The sequence below is a fragment of the Lepidochelys olivacea genome (assembly GCF_965140295.1).
Source record: "Lepidochelys olivacea isolate rLepOli2 genome assembly, chromosome: 3".
NCBI lineage: Eukaryota > Metazoa > Chordata > Testudines > Cheloniidae > Lepidochelys > Lepidochelys olivacea.
The window spans coordinates 147,697,438-147,715,286 of NC_140413.1; the positions used below are offsets into that span (position 1 = coordinate 147,697,438).

At 38.3% G+C, this 17,849-nt stretch overlaps 1 protein-coding gene across 2 annotated transcripts in view; it reads left to right on the top strand.

The window, feature by feature from the left end:
• TTC27 (tetratricopeptide repeat domain 27) overlaps positions 1–17,849 on the top strand; it is a 184,823-nt gene that overhangs the window by 48,540 nt on the left and 118,434 nt on the right. For both annotated transcript variants that reach the window (XM_084622456.1, XM_084622457.1), the window contains exons 6-9: positions 5,261–5,425; positions 8,553–8,689; positions 13,008–13,120; positions 17,449–17,515. In XM_084622456.1, coding sequence (XP_084478582.1) covers positions 5,261–5,425; positions 8,553–8,689; positions 13,008–13,120; positions 17,449–17,515 — 482 coding nt within the window. The remainder of the gene's footprint in view (positions 1–5,260; positions 5,426–8,552; positions 8,690–13,007; positions 13,121–17,448; positions 17,516–17,849) is intronic.

The window sequence follows — 17,849 nt, forward strand, 5'->3', positions numbered from 1 at the left end:
GCGGGTCAGCTTGTGGTTGGAACAAAGGAAGCACAGGCCACATGGCAAAAGACTATAAAAGGCAACTGCATCTTCTCCATTCTTGTCTTCATTCCTGCTTCTTACCTCTGGAGTAACCTTTCTACAAACGAAGCTCTGAACAAAGGACTGAATGACCCATCCAAGCTGTGGATGTGTTCCAGAGGAACTTTCAAGCCAGCAAACTCGCCAATACTGCTAAGAACCAGATGGACTTCGAAGTCTTTGTATGTATGTGACTGTTTTACCATTTAACATCTCTTCTTGTTCTCTTTTCTTTATAATAAACCTTTAGTTTTAGATACTAAAGGATTGGCTGGCAGTGTGGTATTTTGGGTAAGATCCAAACCTATACTGACCTGGTAATGTGGCTGACCCTCTGGGGTCAGAAGAACATTTTTGTGTATTTAAGCAGAATTTTCCAAATAACTTCTCACTGTACTGGACCTAGGTGGTGATTGGGAGCCAGAGCACTGGGATGCAATAAAGGGGGTTGTGTGATTTCTTTTTTTGCTCTTGATAAACAGAGTGTGGGGAATCAGAAGTGCAGTTTGTGACTGGTTGGGGAATTTAACTTCAGTGTTACCCACCAGTCTTGGGAGTATCTGTTCTCCCTTTTGTAGCTTGCCCTGACCTTCTCATTTCCAGTGAGGACTGCCCTAGGCACCCCGGTCACACCAAGCACACACAAAACATATGCTCAGAAGTGGGTACAATTCTGCACCTGGTGTGAGGCTAACCACATCTGCTCATTCCGCTCCTCTTCCCAGGGTCCTGGACTATATACTAGACCTTAAAAAATTGGGCCTCTCCAACAGTTCCATAAAGGTGTACCTAGCTGCAATCACCTCACTACACAAGAAGGTAGATGGAACCAACATCTTTGCTCACCCAACAACTAAGTGTTTCCTAAAGGGCATGACTAACATCTACGCACCTCTGAAAGACCCTACTCCTATGTGGGACTTTAGCCTTGTGCTCCACACCCTCATGGGGAAATCATTCGAACCCCCTAGCAACCTGCTCATTGCTACACTTATCAGTGAAGGTCGCCTTCCTTATTGCTATCACTTCAGCAAGAAGAGTAGCAGAGTTAGGTGCCCTAATGGCACACCTGCCTTATACCACATTCCATAAGGACAAAATGATCTTGCCAAACCACCCTAAATTTATACCCAAAGTAGCCTCCCCATTTCATTTAAACCAACCCATATACTTACCTGTGTTTTTTCCAAAACCCAATGTCGACTCCAGGGACACAACTCTTCAACGCTTGATGTCCATAGAGTTCTGACCTTCTACCCTAGAAAAAACAAAGACCTTTAGAAAGTCATCACATCTCTTTCTATCTATCACAGAATGATCAAAGGGTGAGGCCATCTCTAAACAAAGACTAAGTGGATTTCTGGCTGTATCCACCTGTGTTACCACCAGAGCAATATCCCGGCTCCATCAGAAGTTCATACACATTCCATCAGAGCGCTATCCACGTCAGTAGCTTTTCTTAAGAACATACCCCTTATAGACATTTGCAGGGCAGCTACCTGGGCCTCGGCCCACACTTTTACCAGACACTTTGCCCTAGAACAACATTCCACTGCCAACACTCAGTTCGGACTCTTGGTGCTATCTACCGTCAACAAAGCTACTTCAAAGTACCTCCCTCCATTGAGGGGCGGAGCACCCACAAGGACGCTCCTCAAAGAAGAAGAGAAGGTTACTCACCTTCGCAGTAAACTGAGATTCTTCGAGATGGTTATCGCTGTGGGTGCGCCACTACCCGCCCTCCTCCCCTCTACTTTGGAGTTTCACGCTGTTTCTCTGGGGTAGAGAAGGAACCGAGGGATGGTTGGCTGTGCACACTAGGTAACCGCTCAGAGCGGTGTGGCCGAGGGTACTGCTACTACAAATCTCTAATTACAAGTGCAGGGCACCAAGACCTCTAAACTGGAGCACCCACAGGGACAACCATCTCCAAAGAAGCTCAGTTACTGCACAAGGTGAGTAACCTTTTCTTTTTTATCTTACCTAATGAAACATAATAGGTGGCTGGAGGATATTCTGACCTATGCTATCAATTATGTGAACTGTACATTTAAAAAAAACTTTTGTGAATTGAACTTTTTAATCTGACCTATTTCTTCTACCTTTTAATAATACTTTGCACTAACATAATGCCATCCATCTGAGATTCCTAAAGCACTTTTAATGAATGATGGCCAACATTTCCAAAAATGGGTGTCTGAAGTTAGGTTCTTACATCCTTAACACCTGAATAATGACCCAATTTTCAAAAGTGTTTCATTGGGTGCTGTTGAATACTGAGCACTTTTGAAAATCAGGCCACTTAATTTAGTGCTTAACTTTATGCATACTTTTTGAAAACCTTAGCCCAAAATCTTAAAACGCAGTGTATTCCTTTGTAATTTGCTGCATAAACTCTGCTGTATAAATCCTGGTCCATGTCTACACCTTCAGTTTTAAGGAAATTATACACCACTGCTAGCAATGGTTGGGTGCTAGTGTGTACTAGCCCCTGGCATTACCTTTGTGATTTGCACCTACAATGCTAGATGGACACTCTGATTTTTTTAGAAAAACAACTGTGTAAACAAGGTCCTGGTTGTAGTAGTTCATTGTCCCTGTAACAGCAGACAAACTGCAGTGTAAACTCATTGCATTTTGGTAAAGAATCTGTTTTTGTGCTCACCTTCTTGTGTTAGTACATATGCTATTTCAAAATAAAAACATTAAAAAACCATATTGCTGCTTTTTCTGTTTACCTAAGAAATTAAAATTTCTGACATACTTTTCTTGGTTACATGAGGACCTTCATTTATAATGTGATAGAAAAATGGATTGTAAAGCCTACATTGGCTAATACATTTTAAAGAACCAATTATCTGTACCATGTTTTTCATGATTGTTTGTATTTCAGATGCTTAGCTGAAGAACAAACTTGGGAATTCTTAATTCATTTTATTAATCAAAAGAGAATGTTTAGTGAGAGAACAAGTAATCATGGTAAATAAAATAAAGATGATTACTGAGAGGATTGATTAAGCTTACTAATAGGGTTTAGCAAGCTTAAAAGAAGGAATTTAACTTGGGGTATTACAGCTTATCAGAAGATAGCAAATCAGGTCACAATAACAGTAAATATCTTTAGCTTACATCTTGAAGCTTCTTCATCTCTCTGACAAGCTGTCATTTTCTTGTGACCACAAGCTCTGTGCCATTTCTAGACTGTGATTGCTTTAGACACTCACGATTTCTCTCAGCTGTTTTTACTGCAGGAAAGTCATTTTCCTGTCATAGGTAGTGCTATGCTGAGTTAGTCTTGGCACTCTTAATGTATTGGCTTAGCAATTATTTCCAGACAACTAGCATTAAACTTGTTAATGAAACACAAGTATGTGACATACACTTGTCATTCACAGGATTATCAATTCAGGTGTACAGTTACTGATGTTATACCAATAAAATAAAAACCAGCAGGATCTTATTAAAGGGAAAAAGGCAAAATACCACATTTATTGTGAATACAGAAAGAATCATAGTAAGCAGTTAGTTATAGCTATAACATTCCATTCAATCTCATATTTATTCACACATTCATTCATACAAACACACACACACAGGTTCTGCAAGGTTGTTATCATAGTTACCAGCCTTAGAGTTGCTCATGCCAAGCCACTGGCCAGGTGGCCTGGACATGAGGAGGGAGCAGGGCCTGGTCAGATGCTCATCTGATGCTCCTGGAAGTTGGTTTGCAGAATCAGACCCCAAAGTTCTCACTTTTTAGAGTCTATTTTTATAGGAATTTCTTCCTATGCCAGTCTATGGGAATTGCTTCATCATGCTGTTGCTGAATCAATCAGCAGATAGCACGTTCCTGACGGCTCCAAGATGTTATCTTGTTCTTTGGTTCTCCCATTCTTGAGGCTGTTGGGTGGATTCCAGTCTGCCCTCCGGGGGGTCCTCTGGTTATTTCCACTTGACGCCTTCTTCAGCCGATGGACACTGGATTCTTAGGCTGGCACCTCCCTGATCATTCAGTTATTATCCACACCAAACATCCATCCACATACATCCTCTATCTCTATTTTAATCACAATTGTTAATACAACAAAAGGGCGGGGAGTCTCTGGGTGCTGTTTCTGTTGTTAGAGTATTGCTTTGAGTCTCTCTCTCTCTCTCTGTGAATTGCTTTGAGAACAGACTCTGTCTTAGAATGTACTAACACAATTAGCAGCTTGCAAGTTACACACATAGAGGGAGAGAAACAGTACCAAAAACCAAGAGACCTGTTAATTAGTAATACCCTGGAATTTAAACTATGGGGAATCAAACTCATTTGTGATTTTAATACAGAACTTCTTTAATATGATCCAACACTGAGAAGTATTTATTTTAGTAAAGTGAAGTAAATAACAAAAGATTCTGTACGCTTATCGGTTGGAATTGGTGTGAAGGTGGACTGTCCAGTTCAGCTGGACAGTCTGCATTGACTGACTTCTCGAGATACTTGGAACAGAAGTTCCTAACTAATTTTCATTCAAGGTGGTGTGACAGATGTAGTCTTACTCTTCTCCATTATTGCCATGGTCACCCCAGTGACTAAAAGAGAGTTAACAAGATGGTTGTCTATGAAAAGATTGTATTTGTTACCCTCAGTGAGCACCCAGGGGACTCCAGTTCTCAGTGACCATTTACATTGTAAAAATATCACATCGGTTCTAAATAAAGCTGAGCTCATTCCCTGAACACGTTTCCCATGACACGGTAAATTGGAGAATGAATCTGATTCTAAAAAGGTAACATTAAATAGGCTTGTCTCTTTCACCAAGAGGATATCAAGTGATTGTCTACTTGCAATAAATCGGTAAGATACCAGTCCTGTGTAGCTTTACTGTCAAATATAAAAGAGGAAGATTGAACTGTCCTTCATTTTTATCATATAGCTGATAAAATGTTTTTGTGTGGCTGTCCCCACAGAGGAAACTTTTTAAGAAATTTCTTAAATAAATGTATATCTTTTTAAAAGTTCTGATTTAGATTCAGATAACATATTAACACCCACTTCCAAACTTTTAAATTTGTGGAGATATAGAGGATGATGCACCCACTGTAAGTTTAACAAACTTTCCTTTTTGGGGTTATTGTTAGTGTTTTTTCTTAGAACTTCATTCCCCTGAGGGTGTTCTGATGTCTTTTTTTCCTCTTGGTTTTTATTTTGCAGTGACAAACTTAGAGACTTTGTTCACAGATGATGAATGTTGGCATTTAGCAGTTCAGTTCCATCTTGAATGTGCCTATACATTTTTGAATTACCATGAGTATAAAAATGCTAAAAAGCATTTCAACGCAGCTAAAGACATAACCAAACTACAGATTAATTTGACAGGTAAGTTTTTGTTTACAAATATTATGAAAATGTGCTTTAACTAGCCTTGTATGGCTTGACTTTTTTTAATGGCCAAGAAAAAATAGAAGTGAGGTAATGTTTGGGAAATGCTTGCTTGTTAAGGGCAACGGTTCATTTTAAGTGGAGGGAAAGGGATTGATTTTTGAGCTTGTAGCATATTCTGAATTTATATTGGTATCTGTACAGTTACATTTTGTGCTCCTGTTCTCTTGTAAATAGTGCTGAGAGGGTGCAGAAGGAAAAACTAGAATCAACACATCCACTGAGATACTTAGTGTTGTATTGTGATTTCATTTCTAAAAGCACCACTTCCTGAAAAACTGCAGAATAGTAGGCAGTCATTGTTTGTTGTGAAACATCATTGTAATTCCTGGAAGTACTCATGTACAACATGGAAGATGAAGAGTGTGTACACAGACTATAAATAGTAGTAACAAATGGCACAAACAGTCACTTAACCCTCTTGCACAAACAGTCACTTAACCCTCTTGCTGTTGGAAAATTAGCCTTCTTTTCTGTGTCTTGTAATTCTATAGCAAGGGCAATGGATTTTATTACATGGTTTTTTTTCTTCTGTGTATCAATAGTTTATTCATGATTATGAAAGAAGATGTAATGGTAACTCCAGAAATACTATAGAGGAAATGGAGAGGACTGGGAACAGAGGGAAAATTGCCCAAACTTGTAAAAATGTCATATCTACCACAATAAGACAAGATCTTAAAAATATCTGTCTCCACATCAAATTGACCAAGAAAATTATGTACAATATTCATAGTAACCTTAGTTACAATCTTTTAACACATGGTTTTCTTGGTCAGAACTAGAATACCATATCCAATATATGAAATCTAAAAAGTGTATCAAGCGAAGTCATTCACCAGGAAGGAAAAAGATTTTATTTTGGTTTCTTTACGTGGTGGATGGTAATCTTTTAAAATCAACTTTCACCATGTGAGGAACTGCTTCATGTATTACTGCATTAGGACACATCCTGATATGTTTCTAATATTCAAGCAAATTCTTAAAGTCAATGAGTCTCCAGATCTGGCTGGTGGCGTGCTTCAAAATTTTGGACATAAAAATTGAAACCAATAACTGTTGGTTAGACTATAACGATGAAACAAGAATGCATGGAGTCTGGATGGCTCAGAGGATTGGTAATTTGATTCAGTCTCACCTCTGTGGCACTGAATTGAGTCTAGTCTATTTTAGTAGGATGCAAAAGTAGTTCTGAAGACTGTTCAGTGCCTATATAGTGGCATCAGTCCAATTTGTAAGGAACAGCTGTTGACATCACAGAACACACTATCCTGTCTTTTGGCAATGTTGACAGACAGGACAAGAATCGATTGGCTGTAGAAACATGGAAATTGAATTATCTTCACAAACCTCCATATGAATTGATTCCTCAGAGCAAGGCTTGGGCTTACTGGCTGGGCTGTACAGAGAATCTTGAACTTCTGTTGCCTCTATTTATACCTCATACCATAAATATAGGATTTCCCAGCTGTAAATAGGACACTTTTTGTGAACATTAAGTTTACTTATAAGTCTTTAAAAATGTCTCATAATGTAAATAAAATAATTTTTTAAACCTAATTTTTCACCTGCATATTTCATTCATATCTGGGTCCAAAAGGAAAATCTTGTGTACTTGTTAAACTAATTGTAAATATATTATTTAGAAACTGTCTTCTTCCCATTTTTCTTCAAGCAGTATATTCACAAGGTTTTTTTCCTCTTAAAACTTAATTTTAGTAATCCTTTAATAAGAACGATGGGTGCATATTGAATGTCCTTATGCAACGTTCATTATGCACTGCGGAAAGTAATTCCTAAAATCATAAGACTTCTTTCCACATAATTTGGAATTAAGTCCCCGACTTTCTAACTGGCTCCACACTTCCTTCGTTGTTCTCTATTTTAAGGGATCAGTAATTTCCTAATTGGTCTTTGATACAAATTGAATAGCATATTCTTCTTTCAGAGCTCTAGTACTTTAAAGATTAAGTAGTAAATGGTTACAAAGCTGGTTGCAATAGATTTTGAATATATGAAAATGTAATATATGCAATTGATGCTACAGCCAAGACATGACATTCTGTTACGTTCTAATATGGACTGTACTACAAACTTGATATTCTAAAGTGGTTTTGCTAAAGTTAATTCAAATTGTTTTCAGTTCATGTATTTAAAAACATAATCAGTGTCATATGGTGTGAGACTCAGAACATAAAAGTTTAGCAAGTTAAGGGACAATAAAACCCCAGCAATGACAGTTGATTTTTGTCAGCTGTTGCTTGATTTTACCTAAACGGCTATACCTGTTTTTTCTTAATAAGGGGCGTTAGGGAAATAACTCATTCAAATGTAAAGATTTAAACTAGAAAAGCTATTGTTAAGCGGAAAAAATAGTTTGCTGCCCTTGATATATGTGTGCTTTTAATTACTACTTTAGCCAGAGGTTAGGATAGCCCTAGAAATGAATTCTGGTGATCATGCATTTCTCTCAACTAGCGAGACTCCTAAAAGTATTGTGGTTTCTCTCAGTAAATCTATCAGAAGGGTTACAAAGGATGTCTAATGTGAAGGCAAATGAAATGAACATGTGGGGATTGTTGGCATTCTAGACAAACTTACTTTGACATTCATGTTTTGGCTGGATAGTAGGAATGTTGCATCAAAAAAATTCTGGTTTAATATGAAACGTGCAACCTCCCAGCAGATACAATTTTAAAGCTTTTAAGAAGAATTTCATTAAAAAAAATGAAATATCAAATCATTTTTAATGACTATAGTCTTTATTCACTGAACAGTTTTTCATCATGAAAAATAAATATGGTGGGGGTCGGGTTGTTGGCTTTTTTGTTTGTTTTAAAGAAAAGGTGATAGTCCTCAGACAGAGTCCAGTGGTGACCTCTGAATTTTAAAGTCCAATATTTTAAGAACCAGGGTTAGAAATAAATAAAAAATGCTCTTGGATTTTGTGGGTTAGTTCTCATTTTGTTTTTATTTTACATGAAACTTGTAAGTAAATACATGTTCCAGGCGGTGTTGGAGATCCTGATTCCTCTTAATAGTAATAAATCTTAATTTTCTGTAGGTGCTTTGGGAAAAAGGACACGATTTCAGGAAAAGCATGTAGCACAACTTATACTTGATGTCCAAAGGAAAGATGATGTCGTCCTTTCTCACCGTGAGCTAAGCCCAGCACCAACTGCTCTGGAAAATTTAACAAAGGTATGCACTGGAAATAAATTGTTCTTTAGTAGTTCACGATTTTTAAAACTCATTTGAACACACAGCAAAGCTTCTCTTCTGGAACATTTGTGGAAAGGGGTCAGAATGTGAGTAGGATGGACTTATTTGTTCTGAAAAAGTTTTGATCATGATTTTGGGACTATTAGTAGTGGATTTACTTGGTTTAATTTGTTTATTGTGAATGTTGAGTTTTGTAAAGGACATCCAGAGCTTAGGACAGGTGCTTCTATTATCTGTTTTATAAATCTAAATAAATTACAAATAAATGTATATAAATCCCTAAGATTGGTTGTATGACTTTAGTGACTGTCTTATTCCATTTGATGCACAGAAATTTTCATGTGTAGATCATATCCAGAAGTTGTGATCACATACTCACTTGGCATACGTTTTCCTCTTAAACTCGCATAGTGCACAGATAAAGAAGACTGTTATTTAATTTAATAATGTTTTAAAGAAAATACACCTATTAATCAGGCCTCTGTCCCTGCCCTCATTTCCTTCTCCCTGAGAGACACACTTTGGACCCTTTCATAGCCCAAAATGGAACTACTGAAGCTCACCTGGTCATCAGAAATAACACACTATTACCATGTAGGTTTCTAGCATCTGATGCCCTGTCTCTCACATTTTAGAGTAGAACTAGCATTAAATGGCTAGGGGCTAAATCTTTAGAGGGGCAGAGCAATTTCCACTGACATCCAAAAATCCTTCTGGGGTACAGGCCTGACCAGTAAACGTTGTATCAGTGCCTGTCATGCACCCCTAGGTGCCTCAGAAGGCTTTGCTGCTGTTGCTCACAGCCATCCAACCAGCATGTAGCTCACACCTTGAGTGTCTGTGTATAGCGGCAGGCCCTGGTCTGGCAGCTCTGACTCCAGCAGCCTGCCAGCAACACATCAGTCACACTCTGGCTTCCTTGGTTACTACTTGCAGGCTGACCCAACACATTCCTACTCCCAGATTTTCACTAAAACATGTGCTTTGCAATGTCTAGCCCTCTCCTAGTCAGTTCATTGCCCCTGTAAGGAATCAATATTCAACAGTTTGTTACTTTAACTTGAGTTATCAAACAGTTCAGTTTAAACACAGCGCTGGATTGGTTTAGAGTAAAAATAAAACAAGTTTATTAACAAAAGAATAGGATTTTCAGTGAATTCAAGTATAAAGAGATAAAGTTAAAAATGATTATAAGCAAATAAAAGCAAAAACAAGTGTCTAAAAGTCAAAAACTTAATCTAGTAAATTTTGGTTCAAGAGGGCCTTTCTCATCCACAATCTTCCAGCAAGACGATGGCTGACCCTTTCCTCAGTCAGGATGTCTCCCAGAGGCCCAAAGGTGATGGTGCCTTTGTTGTCTTAGGTGAAAGAGAGAACTTGGGATTTTCCGCCCCTTTCTTTTGTAGTCCAGTGAACATTTAAAGTGGATTCATGTGAAGGTTACCCTTCAAAGTAAAGTTTATACAAGTGGTAAGGAAGGCAACATAAAGTCTGGTGGTGAAGGAGCCTCCATGCTTTTTCTTCCCCACCTGTGTTAGCTGTGTATAGTGGCAGGCCCCGGTCTAGCAGCTCTGACTCCAGCAGTTTGCCAGCAACACACCAGTCACGTTCTGGCTTCCTTAGTTACTACTTGCAGGCTGACCCCAACACACTCCTACTCCCAGATTTTCACTAAAACATGTGCTTTGCAATGCAAACAAATTGTGCTGTTTCCTGCCATCGTCTCCTAGGGTTGCCAACTTTTTAATCACAGGAAACCCAACACCCTTGTCCGACCCCTTCCCCAGGGGCCTGTCTCAATCACTCCATCCCCCGTCCCTCTGTAGCTCGCTCCACCCCACCCTTGCTCACATGTTCATTTTCATTGGGCTGGGGCAAGGGGATGGTGTGTGGGAGGGGGTGAGTGCTCCGACTGGAGATGCAGACTCTGGAGTGGGGCCTGGGATGAAGGGTTTGCAGTGCAGGATAGGGCTCTGGGCTGGGGCATATTTTCTATAAAGATTATTACATAGCATGTAGGGTGTGAATCCAGGGACTGCTTTCAGTCACACAGAATAAGTATGGCAAACATTAAAAGGCACTCCATGCGTGTCTAGGATTGTGGGGGGAAATGTACAATATTATACTGTTTGAGAAATAGTCTATGATTATGTGATTCAGCCTTGAAAAACTGATATGTAAAAAAAAAAATAAAACAGCTCAGGCACAAAATTTGCTTGTCTGTCCTTTCATTATTTTCATCTTATGGTTATCATTCTGGCATTTTACTCACCCATCAAGTAAGATGACTTGCATGTCCAAAAAAAGCTTGTTCCAGGAGTGTGGGCAAGTAGAATTTCTTAATGCTGAAAAAATTAAATACTATATCATAATGCATAAAAGTGGGGCAATTAAGGCTGTATGTAACTTCTAAATCTGGCATTTGCTGATTTTTTTTTTTTTAGTGCATCCTTAAATTCCTTTGTGTTCTGTGGAATATGGAAAAGTTTACTGAACAAAAAACCTATTAATTGCAATATATGGTGAATAATAATTGTACAAAACAAAGCCAATGAAGCCATCTGACTTTGTACTTGACTAGATGCAATCAAACTAACATAGGTACTCTCTAATGCCATCTGGTGCTGGCCAGCTTTAGGCTACTTCTTTACTATGAGCTAGGGGTGTGCTTGCCCTGCTCACATACACATACTTGTGCTAACTCTCATTGAACTAGTGTGAGTCTAAATTGCAGTGTAGCAGCTGCAGAAGCACATGAAAACCAGTGGGTGAGTACTTAGCAAGGACAAGCTGTGCCTCCGCAGCTGCTATCCATGCTACCATGAGTACACTATTTGTTAGCTCTGTGAAAGCCAGCATGAGTATGTGTATTCGAATCACACCCTCATTCATAGTGTAGAGGTAGCCTTGGTGTGTTTGGTTGCATCACAAGAAAATACATTTTGTATCTCGGAACAAACAGTTTCAGACTTCTTTTTTGTTGCAGGAAGGTAGAAGAATAGAGCTGTGAGAAGGTAAATTTCAGAGGCCTTGTCTATAGTCAGATGGATGTACACAAGTTAAACTAAATCTCTTAAAATCATGCCTTTAGTTAAATAGGTGCATGATTGTGTAGAGGCAAGGCCTGAGATGTGGGGTATATGTTTAGACTCTTAATGCCATTCTGGTGTGAGGAATGTTGGATTAGTCTTAATCTGAAAACAGTCCTGAACAGCTTCTTTCGTTTTGCATGTAGTTTGTCAGCTTGGATTGTAAAAACATGTGCAAGACATGATCTAATCTCAATATAATATATTTCAATTGACCATCTTACATAAGTAAGTTAACACTAACTGAATCTGTTCAGTCAGCCTAATGACTGCTGTAATTTCTCTGGCTTGTAGACTAGAACTTGGACACTGCTTATTGATTATCTTATAATTCCTTAATGTAACTTCTGTTACGTCTGATGAAGTAGAGTCAGCTGCTCTCTTCTTAAGTGGCTAGCTCATATTGGAAGAGGATATAGAATTTTTGGTTGGCTGTGTTTAGTCAATACATAGAAACTGTGATGAATACCAACATACTCTAGAAATGTACTTTCAGTATACTTTAAAAAGAGAACAGAACTGCATATTTTCACACAAAAAGCCCTTTGTTTTGAGGGAGTAGATGAATAGAACTTCTTTGTTTTATTTGACGTATTGTTGTAGTTCTAAGATTTTTGTACTTCTGCCAGTTTCAAGCTTTTTGGCCTCACGATTAAACTTCAGTTATTGACCTTATAGATTATTTTTAGGTCTTAACATTAACTTCATCATTTAAAGGGTCAGTAATCATAAAATATTGCATGTTCAGTGAGCATTGAAACAAAAACTAATTACTGAGAATCATTGTAAAATCCATCTTCTCTTGTGACAAACCATAAAAACAGTCTTTCTTGGATGGTGTTGTTAACTGGGAAAAAAAGTCAGTAAAGATAGTCATAGTTGTTGCCCTTCTCTCTTGAAGACAATATTCATTTTCCTATTAGAGCAGTGAAAATGCCCCCAGTGTCAGATCTTTGACATTCTGCAGCACAATGACTATCCTTCTAGCAAAAAAGGACTGGATGATGCTCCTTTCCACTGTTCAGACAGCTGGAGAGGTTGCTGCTAAAGAATTATAAAAGCTGATTTGCAGTTCAGTTATTTTATAAAATATCTATTGTGACATTCAAACAGTTAAATATGTTCTCATTTGATATTAGGGGCAACAAAATAAGCTAAAGGTATTACTATAATAGTTTGTATTTACTTTACAATGTGTTTTTCAACAGAATTATGATTTAAATGATGACACAGTGCTAAATGAGATAAAATTAGCAGATGCTGATCAGTACCAGTTGCCCGACCTGTGTGCAGAAGAACTTGCTGTTATCCTTGGAGTTTGGTAAGTTTATTGGTATCTTTGTTCCTTTTGTAAAATCTCCCTTGAATCTTGTGAAATGTTAAAAAAATAAAATCTCAGTGAAATAAGGTCTTTTTTTTTTTTTAAATCAAGACTAGAGCATATACTAAGCTATAGTCTTGATAAAATTGCCCTCTATAACACTGATAGAGAGCTATGCACAGCTGTTTGCCCCCCACCCCCAGGTATTAATATATACTCTGGGTTAATTAATAAGTAAAAATGTAGACATATCCAACATGACTTTTTTTTCCTGTCTTGCTCGCTTAGACTGTAAGCTCTTTGAGGCAGAGGAAATGTGTAGCTGTTTGTCCAGCACCTAGAATGAGGAAAAAAGAAAAGGAGTACTTGTGGCACCTTAGCGACTAACAAATTTATTTGAGCATAAGCTTTTGTGAGCTACAGCTCACTTCATCAGGTGCATTCAGTGGAAAATACAGTGGGAAGATTTATATACATAGAGAACATGAAACAATGGGTGTTACCATACTCACTGTAACGAGAGTGATCAGGTAAGGTGAGCTATTACCAGCAGGAGAGCCGGGGGGGACCTTTTGTAGTGATGATCAAGGTGGGCCATTTCCAGCAGTTGACAAGAACATCTGAGGAACAGTCGAGGGGAAATAAACATGGGGAAATAGTTTTACTTTGTGTAATGACCCATCCACTCCCAGTCTCTATTCAAGCCTAAGTTAATTGTATCCAGTTTGCAAATTAATTCCAATTCAGCAGTCTCTCGTTGGAGTCTATTTTTTCACATTTGGGGACAATGTATACCTTCAAATCAGCGGCACTGCTGTGGGTACCTGCATGGCCCCACAGTATGCCAACATTTTTATGGCTGACTTAGAGCAACACTTCCTCAGCTCTCGTCCCCTAATGCCCCTACTCGCGCTACATTGATGACATCTTCATCATCTGTACCCATGGAAAAGAAGCCCTTGAGGAATTCCACCATGATTTCAACAATTTCCATTCCACTATCAACCTCAGCCTGGACCAGTCCACACAAGAGATCCACTTCTTGGACACTACAGTGCTAATAAGCGATGGTCACATAAACACCACCCTATACAGGAAACCTACTGACATGCCTCCAGCTTTCATCCAGACCACACCACAGGATCCATTCTCTACAGCCAAGCTCTACGATACAAGTGCATTTGCTCCAACCCCTCAGACAAACACCTACAAGATCTCTATCAAGCATTCTTACAACTACAATACCCACCTGCTGAAGTGAAGAAACAGATTGACAGAGCCAGAAGAGTACCCAGAAGTCGCCTACTACAGGACAGGCCCAAGAAAGAAAATAACAGAACGCCACTAGCCGTCACCTTCAGCCCCTAACTAAAACCTCTCCAACGCATCATCAAGGATCTACAACCTATCCTGAAGGATGACCCATCACTCTCATAGGTCTTGGGGACAGGCCAGTCCTTGCTTACAGACAGCCCCCAGCCTGAAGCAAATACTCACCAACAACCACACAACAGAACCACTAACCCAGGAACCTATCCTTGCAACAAAGCCCGTTGCCAACTATGTCCACATATCTATTCAGGGGACACTATCATAGGGCCTAATCACATCAGCCACACTATCAGAGGCTCGTTCACCTGCACATCTACCAATGTGACATATGCCATCATGTGCCAGCAATGCCCCTCTGCCATGTACATTGGTCAAACTGGACAGTCTCTACGTAAAAGAATAAATGGACACAAATCAGACATCAAGAATTATAACATTCAAAAACCAATCGGAGAACACTTCAGTCTCTCTGGTCACTGGATTACAGACCTAAAAGTTGCAATTCTTCAACAAAAAAACTTCAAAAACAGACTCCAACGAGAGACTGCTGAATTGGAATTAATTTGCAAACCAGATACAATTAACTTAGGCTTGAATAGAGACTGGGAGTGGATGAGTCATTACAGAAAGTAAAACTATTTCCCCATGTTTATTCCCCTTCTCCCCCTCCCCCCCCACTGTTCCTCAGACGTTCTTGTCAACTGCTGGAAATGGCCCACCTTGATTATCACTACAAAAGGTTCGCCCCCCCTACCCCCCTGCTCTCCTGCTGGTAATAGCTCACCTTACCTGATCACTCTCGTTACAGTGTGTATGGTAACACCCAGTGTCTCATGTTCTCTATGTATATAAATCTTCCCACTGTATTTTCCACTGAATGCATCCAATGAAGTGAGCTGTAGCTCATGAAAGCTTATGGTCAAATACATTTGTTAGTCTCTAAGGTGCCACAAGTACTCCTTTTCTCTTTGCGAATACAGACTAACACGGCTGCTACTCTGAAACCTACAATGATGAGGTGTTTAGGCACTATTGGAATGCAAATAAAAATTATTGTATTTCTCATCCTCCTTTTTCCCTACTGTGCCCTCTCTGAGACCCCATCATCTTTTTTATCTGTCACTGAGTTCTTGAGTCACATGTAGAGCTAGATAAAGCTCTTTGGACAGGGTATCTCTTTCCTTTGTTCTGAAAAACCTATGGTATGCTTCTCGGATGCTGTGTACATATTATATTTGTTACTCTGGAGGAAGTAAAATGGTATTCAATAAAAAATTTTAAATGTGATTAATAAAATCCCATGATCCATGAAAATTCTTTCCCAACTCTTAATTAGGTAGTTGCAGTGGATTAGGAGGATGTTCAGTGTGGTGAGAGCAAAGAAAACAAAATGTAAATATTTTAGGTACAATACTATATAACATTTTCAAGTTAAGCTTTCTCCATAGATAGATGTCAGTGAGGGAATTTATTCTGTATTGAAATTATGTTCTGCTCTGATATTAATGAAACATAAGGTTGAAAAATATAAATGGACACAATTCAGGAAATGAAAATGTTATGATTAAAATGCAACTTTAACTGTGTCCATTGTGCTTATGAGTGGTAACAATCTTTTAACTAGTTGTATATTATGTATACAAATAGTTGTATATTATGTCTATAATGTAACTGTACAATATATGCACAAAGTATAATTATTACAGTTGGAGGATAATTAGATTTGAGACCAAAAATTTCTCCCATTTGAAGTGTATAGAATTAAAGAGCATAATCACTTTTCATGTTCAGTATATAACATGAGAATTTGTGCAACTTTATCTGAAGAACGCTACCACTGTATTCTTTATACTTTGCAAAAAGCAATTATAAAGTTTCAGCGGAGAGCATTCTTTGTTTATAGTGTGATTTAGGCCTTAATATAATTTGGTGTTTCACATGGGAGTGGAATTATAACCCTGTTGTCTCCTTTTGTATTATTGATGGACTTCATATATCACTAGCACTACATTATGGGATTTGGTGAGCTATTCTGAGTTGTTCATGTAAGAAATGTCCAATTATTTGGAGTTGTGTACCCATTTCCTTCTTTGGCTTTACAGATACATCCTACTATGATTAATATGCTTGCCAACTCTCATCTTCTGCTCTGTTTTTGGCTTTTCCCTTGTGTTTGCTCACTATGGCTTGCTGGCAGCTTACTGGACAAGGAGCCCTCTGTCAGTGCTCCTTGACAGATTGAGAGGAGGTTGCAGGTTCCAGAAATCTTTACCTTTTAGTACTTCTCCTTTAAAGGTTATGGAGTTTTTCTTTTTGAAGAAGATTGTGTCCAATTACCCATGGATCAGTAATCCAAACATAAACAAGTTCCTGGAAAGACAGAAAATGGATTTAAAATACTGGCTTAATATAGCTCAGTTTACACTGCTTATAAGCTTAAACGAGATAAAGTATCTTGGCTTGTTTACAGAGAGAGTGAGTGGATAAAAAAGACAACTAAACGCATAACATCCCTTGAAAGTAATCCCTTTCTCTGACCACTTTCTTTCTCTTTGTGTCCCCCTTGACACACTTATTAAATCCTTTCTCTAGTTCTCCCAGTTTTCTGAAGGCAAAGAGCTATAATAGAAGTTCATACAACAGTTTTGCTCTCCACCCTCTAGAAGGTGGCACTAAGGAAGAGAAAACAGTGATTAATGGCCACTTTGAAGGGCCTTAACAACCTATCTCTTGGGTACCATCTTTCGAAAACCACCTTGACAGGATGTAACATACCCAAATATGGGGTTTTTTTCTTTTTTCAATTATCTGACTTAAGGACAAAGGCTCAAACCCTCTGTTGCACATACATAATAAAATATTTTTTATTCATAACATTGTTTTCTAGAAGATGTTTTTAGCTTTTTGCAAATTTGAGAAGCATGCTTTATATATAAAGATTGTACCCATTGAACTGAAATTATTTTGTGTATACTCAAATAATTCTTGTTTCACAGCATAGATTTCCAAAAGAACAACCCAATACACAAGCTAACTGAAGAGGAGCTTTCAGCATTTACATCAGTAAGTAACTTATCTCTGCTTTTTACTATATTTATATGTTCCTTCAACTTCTCTAAGTGAAGTACTAAGCTGCGACCCATCAGCTATTTTGGTGAAATTGTTTATGAATAAAAACTAATCTGGTTTTGGTCTGTTGCGTCCATAATTATGAAAAAGCACATTCATTCTCTCTCTCATATCAATGCTGAAATTCAGCCTTGTTTGCTTCACCAACTCTGCATTATGAAGTTTACATTTAAAAAACCCCAAATGCTATTTTCATTTCAATGTCTTTTACAAACATTTAATGAGAGAATTTCTGATGATTTTAGATTTAGATTCCCTACTCAGAGTT